The sequence below is a fragment of the Anarrhichthys ocellatus genome, unplaced genomic scaffold (assembly GCF_004355925.1).
Source record: "Anarrhichthys ocellatus isolate YVR2014 unplaced genomic scaffold, GSC_Weel_1.0 scaffold35, whole genome shotgun sequence".
NCBI classification, from domain to species: Eukaryota; Metazoa; Chordata; class Actinopteri; order Perciformes; family Anarhichadidae; genus Anarrhichthys; species Anarrhichthys ocellatus.
In genome coordinates this window covers 394,327-412,071 of record NW_022280065.1, presented here as the reverse complement: position 1 = coordinate 412,071, position 17,745 = coordinate 394,327, and the positions used below count along the sequence as shown (strand labels likewise).

Here is a 17,745-nt window from a genome sequence, read left to right as displayed (position 1 = left end):
TGTGTCTGTTTGTAGTTGTTTTGTGTCACTCACTGAAATTGTATTGGACTTTTTGGTTTGAGTGTCTTTGTGGTCATTTAGTGTCTCTTTGTAGTTTGTTTGCGTTTCTTTGTAGTTGCTTTGTCTCTCTTTGAAGTCATCTTGTGTCTCTTTGTGGTTGTTTTGCCCCTCTTTATAGTCATCGCAAGTTTCTTTGTGGTCTTGTTGTGTCTCATTGAGTTGTTTTATGTTTCTTTGTGGTCATGTAAGTATATTCCTGGTTGTGACATGTCTCTCTGACTGACATTTGGCAAAGCCCAGGGGGTCCCCCCCCCCCGTGCTGGGCCTGTGCCCGGTGGTGCCCTCTGGAATGACATGGGTTCATGTTTATATTGTGAGACAAAGCTGCCACTATTTACCTCTACTGGGAAAGCAGATATGGAATAAGTGAAGCTCAACTGTGTAGATACAGAACCTTTCAACTGGTTTGGGAATTATTTTCAGTGGTTTGACATTTAGGAGTGGCAAAGTGACAGACTCATCCGTACAACAACTAAATAACATGGAAATGCCATCAAGTGCTTCTTTGGCTTGGCAATGAAATGTGTGGATGTTCCCCAACACAGGAACACATATGATTGTGGTTTTCAGGTTGTATGTGTTATTTTGTGTTCTATTGCCAGTTAATCCAGGTGTCACAAGGACCTTAGTTTTGTTGTCAGATGACTACTCTATGAATATTGATTTGATTTGTCATCAGAAATACTACTACCTTCCTGAAAGAAAAAAAGAAAGAAGTAGGGAAAAAAGAGAAAGACAGATGAGTAATCATCACATTATTTTTAATCACTCTACATGTTAATCACAGGTTGAAGTCATAATTAATCGGAAACACCTTTTACCAGGAAAACACATGACGTGTTCACTCTATCAAAGGAATAATGACAAAGCCTTTTTGTGAAAGCTCTAGAACTGCAATAGTTGTTTAGTCGGTCGTCTGGAAATAATCAACTCTTTTGACAATCAATAAATCATTGAAGTGAAATGTGAAGAAAGAGTGCCAAACATTTGGGAGCAGCTTCTCAAATGTGACGATGTGCTGCTTTTCTGTGATTTCCGTCCATGTAAATTAAATATCTTAAGGTTCCAGACTGATGGTTGGACAAAGCAAGACATTTAAAAACGTCATCTTCGTATCTGGAAAATTGTGATGGCCATTTTTCCCTTTTTTTTTGAACATTTTCTAGATGAATTAAACAATCAGTAGAACATAGGTGCAGCCTAGACAACTTGCCAGGTTTTGAGAGACACTGGTTTACCAAATGTTTTCTGATGACTGGATGTCAGTAAGTAGGTTCTCTCATCTTACTTAGATCCAACAGGCTCAAAGTGATTATGCCTTGTCACCACAAGCCTGTAGTTTCTTTTGTTATAAATGTACAACTTCCTCTTGCTCACGCTCTGTCACCAGTGCTTGCATACAGACCTGTTTGCAAACACGTCCCCTTTTCTTCGTTCAGTTTAGACTCAGTGGATTTTAGTCAGTTTAGTGTAGATTGAGGCGTTTCTGCTGTGCCTTTTCTACATTAAAAAAAAAAGTTTTAGCAGTTCTACTTTTTTGGACACAAATTATATGGCTTGTGCATCCCCAAACGAAAACGAACTATTTTCCATATTATTATTTTTTTGGGGGTGGGGGATGTTATAAATTGCGCAAATGATCCTCTAAATAACAAATGCACGCGTGCGTAGGTACTACGGCTGTGCCGATATGCCGGGATTTGTCTCGGATGACACATCATTTCCTGTTTGAAGAGCAAGCGCAAGCGGGTTGTACAAACGCGTGTGTGGGTTGAGTGAGAAAAGAATTCTTTCACTTTCACTTCAAGGCGCCATTGAGTCGGTGGTGACGCTGCATTGAGAACAATTAAAAACAACACAAACAAACAAAGTAGCAACAGAAAATCAACTCAGGGAGACAGAGGAGCACATTAGGAAGATGGCGTTTGAGTACCCGGCTGCACGAAGAGATGAGAGTAAGGTCAGTGTCGAAGTCCTGCTGCTTTCTCTCTCTCTCTCTCTCTCTCTCTGTTCGTTTTTCCGTGAAATGATCTGGTGGAAGCACGCGAGCAAGAAAAGCGAGACCAGGAAGCGGCAGACACAGGGCTGAGGGTTAGAAAGGCCAATGGCGACTGACCGAGAGAGAACCAAAAACAAAACTTTGAGAAGTACCGTTAACTGTTTACTTTTGCCTCCTCGTGACAAATGAGTCAACCGTCCTAACATTAGCGCCCCACGAGACAATATCCCAGCGGACAAATGTGGTCATAATGCGAATACAAGACGGAGCTTCATTGAGGTGTGTCGCAGTTAAAGTAGTATATTGCTGTAGGCTTCCTAACAACTACTCTTCTCTGATAATGCACTTTTACTTTGTATGCAGGGCTGTAGTCAGGACTTTGCCGAGTCACTGTTTCCAAACATCCCCAGCCACGTAAAAACATTTTGATAAGGCCCCAAATAACAAAACGACAACATCCCCCTCTGCACCTGATTTACTTCTTTTTTCATTCTACTGATTAGCTTGGTTTTCTGAATTTGTATTATCTACCAACAGGCTGGTTTAAAGGCTGTTTCAAAGAATGAATTACTGGTCTAAATATCTTTAATATGAATTGAATTCTGTAAAGATATTTAATTTGCTACCAAACACAACTAAGAACACCAGGGAAACAAAGATGTTAGGCTCTTAAAAATTGCAGGAAAACAATTATAAAAAGTTGTTGCTTCTGTCAAAAATATTTTCAGCTCTAATTGAATGAATAAATGACTGATTATTGATATTTTTAATTTTTTTTTGCCTGTAATGGTTAATGCAAGAAACGGATCCTTTTCAAACCCACCATACTGTAAGTCACCTCACTTCTGTGTAATCATAGAACGTACACTCCCCTTAAGGTGATGACTCCAGTGTCCTCAATGGTAAGTATGGCCCTGGATGTATATATACGTTTTTATCTTATCTGACTGAAACCTGCCCCTTTGCCACAACATTTTATTGGGTGGGCGTTCAGAGTACACCATTGTTGAACAGCCCTAAGCCGACAAGCCACAATATCGATGAGACGGTTGACGGAAGTACGCATGCTGAGGATTCAACACAGCTGTTTTGTGTGCGCTTGTTCTTGTCTAACTTGTAGGTGGATGACCACCATGGAACTAAGATCTGCGATCCCTACACATGGCTGGAAGACCCGGATAGTGCAGAAACAATGGTATGTATTGATCTCTTGCAGAAAGCTGAAGCTGTGTTTTTACCAAAATCTCTGCAAATCCCGTCGCTCCTCTCTCTCCTTTTGCATCTCAGGCCTTTGTTGAGGAGCAGAACAACCTGACCATGCCGTACCTGGAGCGGTGTGCTGTCCGGGCTCAGTTCCACCAGCGCCTCACCGAGCTCTACGACTATCCCAAATACAGCTGCCCTTACAAAAGAGGGAAGAGGTACTAGTTGAAATTGAAAGAATGGACACTGCACGGACTGAAAAACACTTATGAGAGGGACTAACTTGAATTTGAAAAAGAAAAGAAAAGAAACTATACTTGTCATGTTATTTCCAGGTACTTCTACTTCCACAACAAAGGTCTCCAGAACCAGGATGTGCTGTATGTGCAGGACTCTCTGGATGGAGCTGCCACTGTATTCTTTGACCCCAATAAACTCTCTGAAGATGGCACTGTGGCACTGAAGAGTGAGTCAAACCACAGAGCACACGTGCTGCACTTTATTGTGCACGGACGCAAAGAGTAAAGATGTTCAGTGCTGAATCCCGCCTCCTCCTCTTTGTCCCTCTCTCTTCACCCAGTGGGCCGTCTGTCAGAGGAGTGTGAATATTTTGCGTATGGTTTGAGCAGCAGTGGTTCAGACTGGGTGACGGTGAGTTTCATGAAGGCGGACGATCTCACTCTGCTGCCCGATGTACTGGAGAGGGTTAAATTCAGCTGCTTGGCCTGGACTCACGATGCCAAGGGCATCTTTTACAACTGCTACTTACGCCAGGAAGGCAAAACTGACGGTTAGGAAGATTCACCGTACTCTCAAACGCATGCTCCATCCAGGAGACAACACCTTTGCTACAAGCCTATTACAAATGCATTCAAGACTTAACCCCTCCTTGTTTTTTCCCCCCACTAAAGGCACAGAGACCACCTGCAACATCAATCAGAAGCTCTTCTACCACGTCATCGGCACCAAGCAGTCGGAGGACATTCTGGTTGCAGAGTTCCCCGAATATCCCAAGTGGCACAGCTCAGTAACCGTAAGTCCATAGTAATCTTGAATCACTCATTATAATCACCCGTTTGTAATCAGGGCGGTGATGGATAAGGTTTTCAGATCATTTACTTAAGTATAACTACTAATACTACAGTGGTGCTTTCAAATATAATCAAAATAACTTCATTTATCCGATAGGAACTGCATATAAAACCGTCAAAGACGACAAAGAGTAGACAACACACAAGTGCAGCTTAAAACCGTTTATGATGTCCACTAGTAGGGCAAATTCTGTATAAATGAATAATTAATAGGATCAAGCACACGAGTTAACTCAGGCATTAATGAGTGAGACGGAAGCTATTTGTAGTCCTTTCATCTGCTGTAGATGCTACTTAGTGGTTCTTGGTTACTGTAATGGTGACCTTCTAGATCTGACAGTGGATCAGATCGCTGCAGCTGATTCAGAATGACATCTTTACACTTCCTAAAAGAGGGTGTATCCAATGTCTCTTTTTGTTTTCATTCAAAGCCTCTTTTGAAGTTTTTGAATGAAGCTTTGAATGTCTGCCATCACATTTTATCACCATAGAAAAGAAAGAAAATGAAGTGATTCATCGTCTTTTTCTTATAACATCAACTTTTTTTAATGAATATAACTCGTCAAATACGGACTGAAGCAGAATGTATCGTTAGACATTTATCTTAAATACATTTTGACTTTTGGACTTTACAAAGCTCTGGAGTTATTTCAAATGTTTGACTCACACAAGTCTTAAATCTTACCCAGCCATAACTGGAATCTGATTCTATAAATAGTATAATACGAATGATGTTAGTGTTGATGTTAGTGTTGCCCACTGTCTATTTATCTGCAACCGTGCAGAAATACTGCCTTTTGAACAAAAGAATTCCATCTGCACTTAAACAATTAGTCACTTTTGCGCGTGTGCCATGTCCAGTAATAGTAGCTGTTAAAGTTAAAAGTTGTCATAGCAAAAGACTACATGCCTCTCTTTGTCTTTCTCTGCTTCCTTCTTTCCCGTCTTCATTCCTTCCCTTTTCCCAGATATCGGATGACGGCCGATACGCTGTTCTGTCCATCACTGAAGGCTGTGAACCTGTCAACCAGCTGTGGTACTGTGACCTTCAGCAACTCCCCGATGGCATCGCAGGTCTGTGAACTTGTGACGCACTCCCAACTGACAACAATTCACGTTATTTTCTAAGTGGGATCACAGCTGCAAGTTATCCTTACGTCTGCTTTGGCATGATTGTGACTTCTGTCTACACATATGATATAGTAAAATGCCCCATCCATTTACCCCAGCAATCCCCTCCCTGCTCACAAAAACAAAATATGGTTGTGACTCTTAAATTGATTTTAAGTTGATGTAAGCTGTCAACCAGGTCGTCAAAGTCCCCAAGTATTGATGAATATCGATCCCCAAATTAAGATATCTTTGTAGAATAAAGCATTTTGTGAGAAGTAAATGTTTCTGGAAAAAGGCATCATTATCAGAAGTATCTATTTATTTTAAAGGGCCTTCTTTTTTTATTAATCTGCCAGTAAAATGTTTTGTCCAAAACCCAAAGTTATTCACTTCAACAATAATATATGGGAAATAAATAAATACAGCAAAACCTCTTCCACATCTAAGATGTTGAGATTTCGAAATTCACTTTGCAAAATGATTTCTGGTTTAAAAGACGATCTCCCACACGCAAAGCAATGTGGACACTTTCTAGTCTTTACACGCCATCATAATTCAGATGGACAGGTGTGGGTTTTGGCTTTGCTAGAGGTTTAGATAACTGCAACTCATACCGGTCAAAGATAATAATGACAGGAACATCATGCATCTTTTATAATGGAGTTTTTGTTGTTGTTATTTTATTCATCTTCTGCTCCAGGTCTGCTGCCATGGGTCAAAGTTGTAGACAACTTTGAAGCCCAATACTCGTACGTCACCAATGAGGGATCCGTGTTCACGTTCCGCTCCAACTTGGATGCTCCTCGGTACTGTCTCCTGAACATAGACGTCCAGAAACCAGACGGGCAGCACTGGACTACCCTCATTCCACAGCATGACAAGGATGTCCTGGGTGAGAGTGAAAGGAAACCTCCGTAGAATATGCTGTAGTGTAGACGACGTACGTCTTGAAGTCCAAACAGCAGTTTGGCGATTTTGTAAAACAGACCTTCGTTGGCACGACAGCTGTGGACTTGTGTTAGAACTTCTGGAAAAAAAATCTTGCAAAATAGTTTTTCACAGAAGATCTGTCCTAATGTGATGACAGTCCAACCACAACAACTGAGAAGTTCTGTGTCTGTGGTCAGAGACTGTCGTCAAAGGGATGTCTGCTCAAAAAGTGAAACTGGGCTTATATGTCTTTGTCGTCATTTTTTATTATTATTATGACTCATTTGAATGATGATAATGTTACCAAGACATCACTGAAACGGCAGTAAATGTCCAAGTTTCCGCTAAAAAATGTGCTACACACACCATCAGAAATAACAAAAGGTACAAACTATGTTAAGGAAGATCATTTGAACATTTGGGCAACACTCTATTTTAAGTCCCCCTACTTATGATTTATAAACAGTGTTTAAACATTCAGTAGATGTTTTATAGCACACTATAATAAGTAAGCAGACACGGCAATGACTTCATCTGCGCCACCAGTAAGTGTGGGCTGGTGTATAAACAGATACTGAATGGCACTTCTGTAACAATGTAAGATAGGTCTACATAGTATAATTTATAACTGCTGACGATCATTGTACTTTAATAAGCACTTAAAATGACCTACTAGCTACTTCATCATGTGCTATAAAGCATTCATTGAATTGAATGTTTGGATACTCTCTAAATGTGGTTAAGTGTAGCAGTAAAGTGTTGCATGTTAAGTGAATGATGGTGATATCAGTGATATGCAAGTTAATGATCTTTTTTATCAAATTTCACTTTTTGACCAAGTTTTTAAATGAATAGGAATTGAATTATGTTAATATTCATATACAATCAATATTAATGTATAACATTTTGAAAAGTAGTAGTCCATTTACTGTTGTTTTTACAGCATGCATGTAAGCCACAGTAGGGAGTTGACAGTTGCGTCTGATAACATGTCCAGGCGATGGTGCGTTGAGAGTTTTGTCATCGCTGCCTTTCTGAACTGACAAAAGGGCTTTGTCTCCTCTGTCATAATATTGTCTTGGGCTCAGCTCCTATACTAGCCTTTTAACTGATCTAAAGTACGAAGTCACTGATTCATCAGTTCACTCTTCATTGTCCTCGTCTTGACACTGACGACTCTCAAAGGCAAAAGGCCATATATGGATGTGTGCTTGCTGTGTGTACTAAACATGGTAACCGAGAGGAGCTTGACGGCATGTGTAGCCCCACTGACTCCTACCGACCAGTATGGCCTGACTTGAGCAGTATGGCCTGACTTGAGCAGTATGGCCTGACTTGAGCAGTATGGCCTGCATTTATTGTGTCTTAAGACTGCCTCCTGCTGGCAGTCGATGAGATTTCATCACAGTCCACAGTCCATACCTGTATTAACTCTTTGCTCTACCTGTGCAGTAACATCTGAATTAACTGAACTAATCAATTTGGTCATATTCAATGCATAGCCATTATATTTGGCTTCATCCCAGGATCATGAGAGTACTTCTTATTTTCGAGATATATCGGGATAATTAGCAGAGAGGAATCGGACATCGGTAGTAACAGAGAAAGGAAAACAGACGACATGTTTCCCTTGGACACGGTGTTTTTAATAACACCAGGCAGCTTTCACATGTTATGTTCACTTTCTATCACTTCCTTTTTCATAATCCTTCTGCAGGCTTTGTCTCCTGTGTGAACCAGCACCACCTGGTGGTCAACTATCTGCATGACGTGAAGGACATCCTGCAGCTGTGTGAGCTGTCCACCGGCCTGGTGGTCAGGGACCTGCCGCTGGACGTCGGCTCAGTGGCCGGAGTGAGCTGCAAGAAGAACCACTCTGACTTCTTCTACAAGTTCACCTCCTTCACTACACCTGGTGACTCCTCTCTTTCCTTTCATTCCATGAATTGTATTTTAGTTGTCTTCTATTAACAAAATGAGAGAATAAAAAAGTAGCGAGAAAGCTACGAATCCCACAACAGAACTGCAAAAACAATTACCATCAGTGCATACAAATAATTAGGGCGGCACTAATTATTTTGATTATTGATAAATAGGCTGGTTCTTGTTTTGATTAGTTAGTTTTTCTACAAAAATGTTGAAAAATGGCCATGGGGCCTATTTTCAAATTTGTCGTTTTCTCCATCAAGCAATCGAAAATCCAAATAGTATTCAGTCTGCTAACATGTAAAATAAAGAATATTTGGAAAATTCTCACATTTGAGAAGCGGGAACCAGGGAATATTTTGCATTTCTGCTTGACAAACAGTTTTATTGTTTTCATCAAATGATCTCACTGCATACGAACTATCGGTTATTGAAATATCCCTATTCACACACGGTAACCTCTAACCTGTGTGACCGTTGTTCCGTGGTGGCCAGGTATCATTTACCATTGTGATTTGAGCAAGTCCAACCCAGAGCCCAGCGTGTTCAGGGAGGTGGAGGTGAAGGGCATCAAGCAAGAGGACTACGAGACCAGCCAGGTGACGCCCTGCTGTTTTATCTCTTCTACTTCCCCGTTACCCTCTATGTTGTTTTGTTTCCCGTCATCTTACAGGTTATTCTTGTTCATGTTGCTTCACTGCATCTACTGCATATTCATATCATGATTCAGATTTCCCAGAATCCTATTCACTGTGGTTGAGGAAGTGGTAAATGTTTTTTGTGCACAGCTCATCTTAGACTTAATTTGTATGAACTCTGTAATTTTATAACACTGACGTCAATTATGTTTAAAAAAAATATATATATATATATATTAATTAATATTTATTTGCATTTACAGGTATTTTATCCCAGTAAAGATGGAACCGAGATCCCCATGTTCTTAGTTCACGCCAAGGGCCTAAAGAAGGATGCCACTCGTCCCGTCTTTCTTTATGGCTACGGGGGCTTTGAGGTTTCCATCCAACCGTACTACAAGTAAGTACAACGGGACCACTCTCTTCTGTTTTTCACTGACACAGATGAACACTAATCCGTTCCAAAATACCTCAAGTGTGGTGGGGTGGGGGGGTGTGTAACGGAGTAGAGGGTATACCAACTGTCTATAAAACAGAGCTGCCATGTTGGCTCTGCACAACCCTCCTCTGCTCTTCACCTGATCCTCTCTGCTGGCTTGTCACTTCCATGTTGTGTGTGATGTAGAATCAAACATTGCGATTTTAAAGTCATATTTTAATAGGTTTTACTGTATCCTACTTAAACTACATTTAATATTTTTCATTTATACTGCTATTGTAACATTGATTGTACTTTGATGGCTGTATTTCCTCTGTCTGTCTGTCCTGTCTGTGCTCAGTGTTGCTTACCTGCTGTATGTGAGACACCTGGGAGGCATCCTGGCAGTGGCCAACATCAGAGGGGGAGGAGAGTACGGCCTCACCTGGTACAAAGGTACAGACAACCAAGGAATAAAGCCATCCCTACCTTGAACAGGCTGTGTGAAGGGGGCAGTAGCCGGTGTTTATTAATAAAAATAATTAAAGCTCTTCTAAAGTCTAATTCTGTGTTCGCTGAACTTCTGCTGATTATTGTGTTTGTGCAGCTGGTACATTGGGGAACAAGCAGAATTGCTTCGATGACTTCCAGTGTGCAGCAGAGTATCTGGTCCAGGAGAAGTACACCACAGCCAGCCGCATCGCTATCAACGGAGCCTCTAATGGAGGACTGCTCGTGGGTGAGTACAGGACCAGCTGTGTGCCTCATGTGTTTGTGTATTTAGTGTGAAAGCCGGAGATGGAGAACAAGTAAAAGGGTTTTAAGGGTACATCCTGGAAACTATTATGCATCCGCTGTACATCATGTGTGACATTTAGGGGTTGGAATTTTGAAAGTGGGGAAATCTTGCTTTTTATGTTGTAAGTCTGCTCTTTTGATTTACAGAATATGATTTCAGAGGGCAACATCAAATGTTCAGACAAAGGCTGTGATATGTGTAAATGATAAAATAATTATTCAACAATAGCATGTGTTGTCTTTAAGCTTTTTGGGTGTTATCTATGGTGATGCTCCAAAAATGTTTCTAAGTCCAAAAAACTTTTCTTGAGGGAGAGTTATCCTCCACAAACATAAAAAAAGCTTAATAATGAGCTAGAGAGGCAGAATGATTGCTTATTGCAAGATCCACCAGTTAAATAAGCAAAAAGTAATATAATATATGAGTGCGTCTATGGTCAGGTCGTGGTGGTGCTTTGTGTGTGCCGAGGGGTGGATGCTGCGTATATTGTTCTGCTTGTTGTCCCTTTGCCTTTCACATTCCTTCTCAATGGAGCTTTATTTCTACTTCCCCCTCATGTTAACAGCTCACGTCCCACATCCTATACACCTTCAAGGCTACTAACAACACTGCTACTGTACATGTCCATGTTTTTACAGTTTTATGAAAGCAAACTAAGAGCCAGCTGAGATCACTGGCCCATTGCAAGTCTCCGCTGCATTGATCACAATGCGTGCTTTCTATTACATCTTTGGCATAATTAATAATGTAAAATGAATTCACCAGTAGTTAGCTGCTTAGCTTCAATTCATCTCGCTATTAAACAGCACATTAAACAGAGCTTTGTCACATCATTTACCAAAAGGCTGGCTGCCATATGGCGTCGCACAAACCCAACTAATGACTTCTCCCCTGGTGTGTAAGTGGCGATGTAGGAGTGATCGTGTCCTACCGTGTGACGCAAAGGGGATGCGTGTGAATTTGAAAAGCAAAATGCAATGTTTTACGCAAATTTTAAATACACACACACAGCGGCATGCGTGAACCAGCGTCCAGAACTGTTCGGCTGTGCTGTGGCAGAGGTGGGGGTGATGGATATGCTGAAGTTCCACGAATTCACCATCGGCCACGCCTGGACCACCGACTACGGCTGTTCAGACGACCCGGAGCAGTTCAAGTGGCTCATCAAGTACGAAAAAACACAGACGCAAATAAATCACTAGAACATACTGCTGCATGAGAACACGTTCCTCCGGGATCCTTCGGTCACTGCGCATGTACTAAATGTTAATAATTATACAACCGAAGTTCCGGAGCCCAAAATATGGTCTTCGGAACAGGCCTAATAATGTAAAACCTACCCACATAAGTAATAAAATAGCAGCAAAGCATCTGATTCACACATTACAGCTCACAAATCACTCCCATATTCTCTCTTCTCTCGGATTCCCTTCCAGTTATCCTCCCAACCTGTCTTCCTCGCCCTCTCTCCAGGTATTCCCCTCTCCATAATCTGCCACAGTCGCCTTACTCTGGCCCTCCCTACCCTGCCATCCTGCTCTTAACAGCAGATCACGATGACCGCGTGGTGCCTCTCCACACCCTGAAGTACTGTGCGGCCTTGCAGTGCGGAGTGGGCAGCAGCCCTGTGCAGCGTCAGCCTCTGATGGTCAGGGTAGACACCCGGAGTGGGCACGGTGCCGGGAAGCCCACCACCAAGGCCATCTTGGAGGAGGCGCACATCTTTTCCTTCATCGCTGAGACACTTGGGCTGAGCTGGATCGATTGAAGAGATGATGACGATGACTCACAATGAGGTGGGGCTTTTTAAAGGATGAATGATTTACTGTCTTATTTTTGTGGAAACATGCTTTTAATATTTAGTGAAAGACTGAGGAATGCATTGGTACAACTAAAGTAAATGGTTGGAGAAAGATGTAAGAACAACAACAGATGAATTAATATCACTGGAAAAATAACTACCAACTACTGAGATACTAACTATAATGCCTCTATTGAAACAACTCTTGTAGATCTGATTTGTTCAGCATCATTGGTGGAAGAAGTATTGAATAAAGTAAATGAAGCACTATCTCAACATCAAAATGTTTTTGTTTTTTTCCAATATAACATAAAGGATTGACTTACGAAAAAGGACAAAGGTTCATCAAAAGTTACTTTTAAGTATCAAAAGGTGCCGTGGTGACATCGGGGTTTTGGGTGCAGTCTATCCACTGCTACATCCCCTGTTTATTGCATGACGTTCTCCACTTCAGTCAACTATCAAATGAAGGCGTAAAATGCCAAAAAATATATAACTAACTAAAATGGCCATTTTCCCCGAGTGTTACGTTGTATATTTGATTACATTGTTAGTGCTGAATTTGATTGTTGCAGCTGATTGAAGTAAAAAAAATAATTAAAACTGCTTTCTTTATTTGCTAGGTGGTTTAATCTCCAGTAAATCTGAAAAGAATTAGACAAGACCACTCTCCACGAGACCCGACTGGCTTTGAACAGATCTTCTTCTGAATGCAGTATATCTTGTTGAGTAAAATATCACCATTAAAAGAACCTGTGACCTGCTCAATAAACTGTTCCTCCACAAAACCCCTTGTGAAAAACAACCAATGATTTGTTGAATAATAATTTGCTTTGTATATGCAATGTCTATCTGTACAGTAACTTTAATTGTCAAATATATTAGGAGTTAAAAGTATAAAACTTCTCTGACATGTAACGCAAGTAGAAGTACCATAAAATTGAAAACCAAAAATCAGGTAAAAGTACATTACTTGAGTGAATTTACTTGCTGCTGTTCAAAACACAAGTCATGTCTGTAGGGTGCAGTTCTCATATAGTTCACCAGGTGGCAGTATGGGACCACACAAAAACTCCCTGTAGGCGTCACTGTGTACCAAACACTTGAAGGTGAGTTTAGTGTCATTCTGCTTGAGGGCTAGATGCACTCTGCTAAGTCCTTCATATGGTCGGTCTTCTGGTGGATTGAGACAAGTAGGAAACGTCCGCATGAAACGACAGTAGTAGGACACACAAGAATGAGCGCTTGTATAAAGGGGTGGACCGGGGAGACGGAGAGAAGGATGGGTGGAAATCCTTTAACGTGTGCAGAAAAGCCGAGCGATGGAGAGTGATGACAGACGGCAGATATATGGCGAGACAGTGAGAAGCAACAAGCGGAGAGAGACTGAAAGTGCACTTATGGAGAGTCTCGGGACAGACGGGTGTTTAAACTGTCAAAAAAAAAAAAAAAAAGATGGAAACACTCTGCCGGCCAATCACAGACGGTGAGGGAAGTTGTCCATTCGGTCACTCAGAGTTTAATCTCTGCTCAGTGGAAAGTTGTGATTTGGCCAGACTGAATCCCGGGCTTTATCTAAGTACCCTCTCAGTGGATAGATAGGATGGGAAAAGGAGAGAGGGAAAGCAGAGAAGGCGGCAGGAGGATTTGCAGACAATGACTCTTTGCCACTTGGGCAAAGTGGTTGAATGAAGCCGGGAAAGACAAAGCCAGTAATAAGCTGGACATATGAGACACGGAGAGAGAGGTTTAAGACCATGCAGGAACAAAAAAAAAAAAAGACTGGCGCTCTGCTCCCAGGAGTGTCCCAGAGGATTGAGCCGGCTTTTGCTGCTTCATTTCCTTCATTCACATCACTCCCCCCCTCCACCTCCCCGTTTACACATGTTACAAGCACATGCAACGTTCACAGCTCTTTTTCTCTGGAGGAACACAAGCTCTTACCTACAAAAGCCCCACCGTCTCACACGTCCCCATCCTGTCCTCCTGTTTGTTTACTTTACCCCCCCCCCCCCCATAATGCAGGGATTAATTTCCCAAAGCCGATTTGAGCTGCGGCACGCTTCGGCAAAGAGCGGAGAGCAGAACTTTTGTGCTGAGGGGAAGTTTCCCCTTCACACTAGCTTAGAGGTGGACTGCTCTCCCCTTTATGCCGCTCGCTTTAATCTTCACACGGAGCAGAGGGAGCGAGGGATAGGGGGAGGACAAGAAGGGGAGAGGGCTCTCAACACACAGCTGGGAATCACTAATGTTGTTACAGAGGTGTCGTCTGCTTTCCCATGTTCCTCTTTGAATCCTTCAGCTTCTTCCTGTTCCCTCTCTGGCATTTCTTCCACTTACATTTCTGGACTCATTTGTTCTTTGCCTTTCCAACTTAGGTTTCTTTTATTATGAGGTTGTGTCTTATAGAGCTAATGTAGATCAGAGTGGCGGGTTTGTGTAATGCCCAGGGCATTATGTAGCGACTGTGTCAGGAGTTACTGGTTTTACAGTTACCGGTTCCTAGAACCAAAGGTGACGTCTTTAAAAATATTTTTCCAACCAACACTTCAAAATGTAATTGTTTCGATTAAACAAATGGACATTTGGCATTCTTACTTGATAATTGACTCAAATATTTGATGAAAACTGATCAGTCGATCAACAGAAATATTTATCTGTACCAATTTGTCAACTGATCATTTCAGCTCTACCACAATTATTTGGCATTTCTGAAAAATCTGAATTGTCGATTTAATATTTACAATTTATTAATAAACTGTTTCAGCATTAGAGGTCTAGGTTCTTGTTGTAGTATTCAAAAAAAAAAAAAAAAAAAAAAACGTTTTGATTCATGGTTAATATTTAGTTTACATCAACAATACAATATACTTTTCTTTTGTCTAACTGTATATGTCATTATATGCAAGTATTTAACATACACTGTAAGATAAAAGTGTGTGTGTGTGTGTGTGTGTGTGTGTGTGTGAGAGAGACGCCAGGACAGGGCTCCATCCCTTAGTGGAGATGCAGTTTTAGAGGAAATCTACCAGTTATTTGAAGGCCTTAAACACATCTTGAGTGTGGTCTTGATTCTGAAAAAAATATGTTTTTCACGTACAACTATCTATATTTTGTAACACAATTTGCTTTAATCTCTTGGAAGAATCCCTGCCCGTCTCCCTGTCCCAGTCTCATTTACAGTGAATAAATAGGCAAATCTGATTGAAGATTTACACTCAAACCGTGAGAAGCCTGATCAAACACCAACTAAAACAAACGCCCGTCGCCACCGAGAAGAGTTACTGCGGGTTATGTTGTTTGCATACTAAGACGTCACACTTAAACTAATGGCATTTATTATGTTATACCACACGAGAGCAGAATGCAGAAGGCAATTCACTTCATTTGGCATGTGTGCAGCTGCAAGATGGCTCATGACCCCAAAGCAGGCAGGAGTCAAGTGTCGAGGCTATTAAGATATCATGATGTATATTATGTAGATAAGAGCCGATGGCTTTATTTAAGACGAGGTTTTACATTTTATTTCCCAAATAGAATGGCACTGTGCAGCATTGCACTTACTACACTTTTGAATTCGTATCCACGTTTTATTAGTTCTAAATAAATACATAAATGTTCTTTAGAGCCGCACAGTTTCATTCTCATACACATAATCTTGATGAGCCTGACATGTAAGCTTCTTTTGTTTGTTTTTTCCTTCACGTGTCTTGAAAGCATGCAAGAAATTCACGATAAGCTTCCGATAATGAATTATTAAAATCCGGTGTTACTGTAGCAGGAGTTCAACCGCTGCTTAGCCGGTGTCTGCTAAGCAGCATCTGAAATAGGTGATGTTTGCTTGCGTGGGAGCTTTAGAAAGCTGTAGCCAGCGATGGCTCCGAGATGAAACTCATTAAGTCTCGAGCTCCAATCCTCAACTCCAATAAGAATTTAATATAAAAAGTATGGATTACTGCTGCAACTGTATGAGGTAAATAAAAAACCTCATTCTCAAATGCATGCCCATGGACTGTCATTAAACTTGAAGTACATTTGCACACGCATGATATGCACATACACACCTTATTGCGCACACACACACACTGACCTGTGCGAGCAAGCACTGAGGCACATACGGCACACTCGCTTCTACACACCCGCACAGTTGCCCACATCAAACCCACGCTAAGTTAATTTGCATTTACAATAATTTCCCATACGCACAGTGCTAGTCTGAAGGTGGGCGTTTTGTAATAAATCCTGAGTAATATAACCTCGGTCCCAGAGAGAGAAACTTAAGTTCACACGAAGAGAGAGGAAAAACCACAAGCCTCAAAAGTAGGCTAGGAGCGAAAACCAGAAGTTCAATTCTGTTGTAAGAGGAAACATGCATTAACCTTGTACACATAGATAAGTAAGTAGTACAAGATGCCCAGGTAGCCTTAAGGTTAGAGGACTAAGTGAGCTCTAAAGGCCGTCGGTTCATTTCTTTGCGCCAGAGGAGTTTGTTTTCAACCGCATTCACTTAGAATTTAGCTGCTCAATGCATCTACCCTGTTCCCTTTGGCAAGACACTGAAACCCAGAATCTACTGTGAATGTCTCTTTAAGGGAGGCACAAATCTCAGATGGATAGCTCAAAACTTTGCAAACCTGAGCCGGACGGTGCTAACTTTGGCGCTAACCCTCACTTTTATCAGCAGGTGACAAGAAAGACATGGAAAGTTGGCATGGATCTTGAGGAGTTTCATTTATTCACTGACAGCCTAAGTTGTACACACCTTGCACTACTACGTACACAGCAATTAAATTACTCACCCAACATCATACTCACGCGACCGCAAACTGCCGTTTGCTAATGTAGTACAGTAGGTGGGGGAAAAAATCGATACAGCATAGTATCGCGATATTTTGCGTGGCGATATTTTATCGATACACAGACGCCAAGTATCAATCTTTTATTATATAAACTATTCAATAGAAAAATCAAATCAATTACTTTTTCAGTCCACTAGATGGTGCTGAGTTATTTTCTGGTGGGGTCAGCAAAGGTCCCGGGTCAGCGTGATTGGTAGGAAGTTGGTCAAAACAAAGAGACATCTGGCCTCACAACGGGGTTAAATCTGCCAACAGTAGCCAGGCTCATGGGGAGAGTGCAGCGCATAACTGTCTCTCTGCCCTCGACGTCCACGCATCGCAAGTTATACTGAGTTATATAACTCTTATATCCTACTTATATAAGTTATAGTTCATATCCTGAGTCAACATGTTTGCATTCAGTTAGGTTGGACTATGTAGTAATACAAACAGTTCAGTTTGTCAGATTCATGCAACATTTCTGACATTGTTGGTCAGTCTGTCTGCTTGACGATCCTATTTTGCTGCAATAAAAATGATTGAAGTGAGATGAACAGACTGAAAACTTTATCTTATTAGATAAAACATGTTGACACAGTTTTCCTTTGGGGACATAATTTGAAGTTGAAAAAAGTAATAAATCGCAATACTCAGAATATCGCAGTATCGTGATATCGTGACCCAAGTATCGTGATAATATCGTATCACGGGACCTCTGGTGATTCCCACCCCTAACAGTAGGTAAAAAAAAGTTATAGCATATCTCAATAAAGTCATAAAAGAGTAATAGTATATATAGCATGTTGAAAAAAGTCATAGTATAGCATGTTGAAAAAAGTCATAGTATAGCATGTTGAAAAAAGTCATAGTATAGCATGTTGAAAAAAGTCATAGTATAGCATGTTGAAAAAAGTCATAGTATAGCATGT

At 41.2% G+C, this 17,745-nt stretch overlaps 1 protein-coding gene across 2 annotated transcripts; it reads left to right on the top strand.

The window, feature by feature from the left end:
• Nucleotides 1–1,739: 1,739 nt before the first annotated feature.
• LOC116393886 (prolyl endopeptidase) lies at nucleotides 1,740–12,766 on the top strand. Of its 2 annotated transcripts, none has more exons than XM_031866590.1 (16): nucleotides 1,740–2,020; nucleotides 3,180–3,254; nucleotides 3,347–3,480; nucleotides 3,598–3,728; nucleotides 3,843–4,052; nucleotides 4,174–4,295; nucleotides 5,322–5,427; nucleotides 6,167–6,358; nucleotides 8,114–8,311; nucleotides 8,818–8,921; nucleotides 9,224–9,360; nucleotides 9,740–9,834; nucleotides 9,986–10,117; nucleotides 11,189–11,345; nucleotides 11,651–11,973; nucleotides 12,602–12,766. In XM_031866590.1, exons 1-15 carry the CDS (start codon nucleotides 1,979–1,981, stop codon nucleotides 11,943–11,945), a joined length of 2,130 nt encoding a protein of 709 aa, XP_031722450.1. In that variant the 5' UTR covers nucleotides 1,740–1,978; the 3' UTR covers nucleotides 11,946–11,973; nucleotides 12,602–12,766. The 2 variants fall into 2 exon arrangements, with proteins under 2 accessions (XP_031722450.1, XP_031722451.1); XM_031866591.1 differs by lacking the exon at nucleotides 1,740–2,020 and adding an exon at nucleotides 2,045–2,961.
• Nucleotides 12,767–17,745: the final 4,979 nt, after the last annotated feature.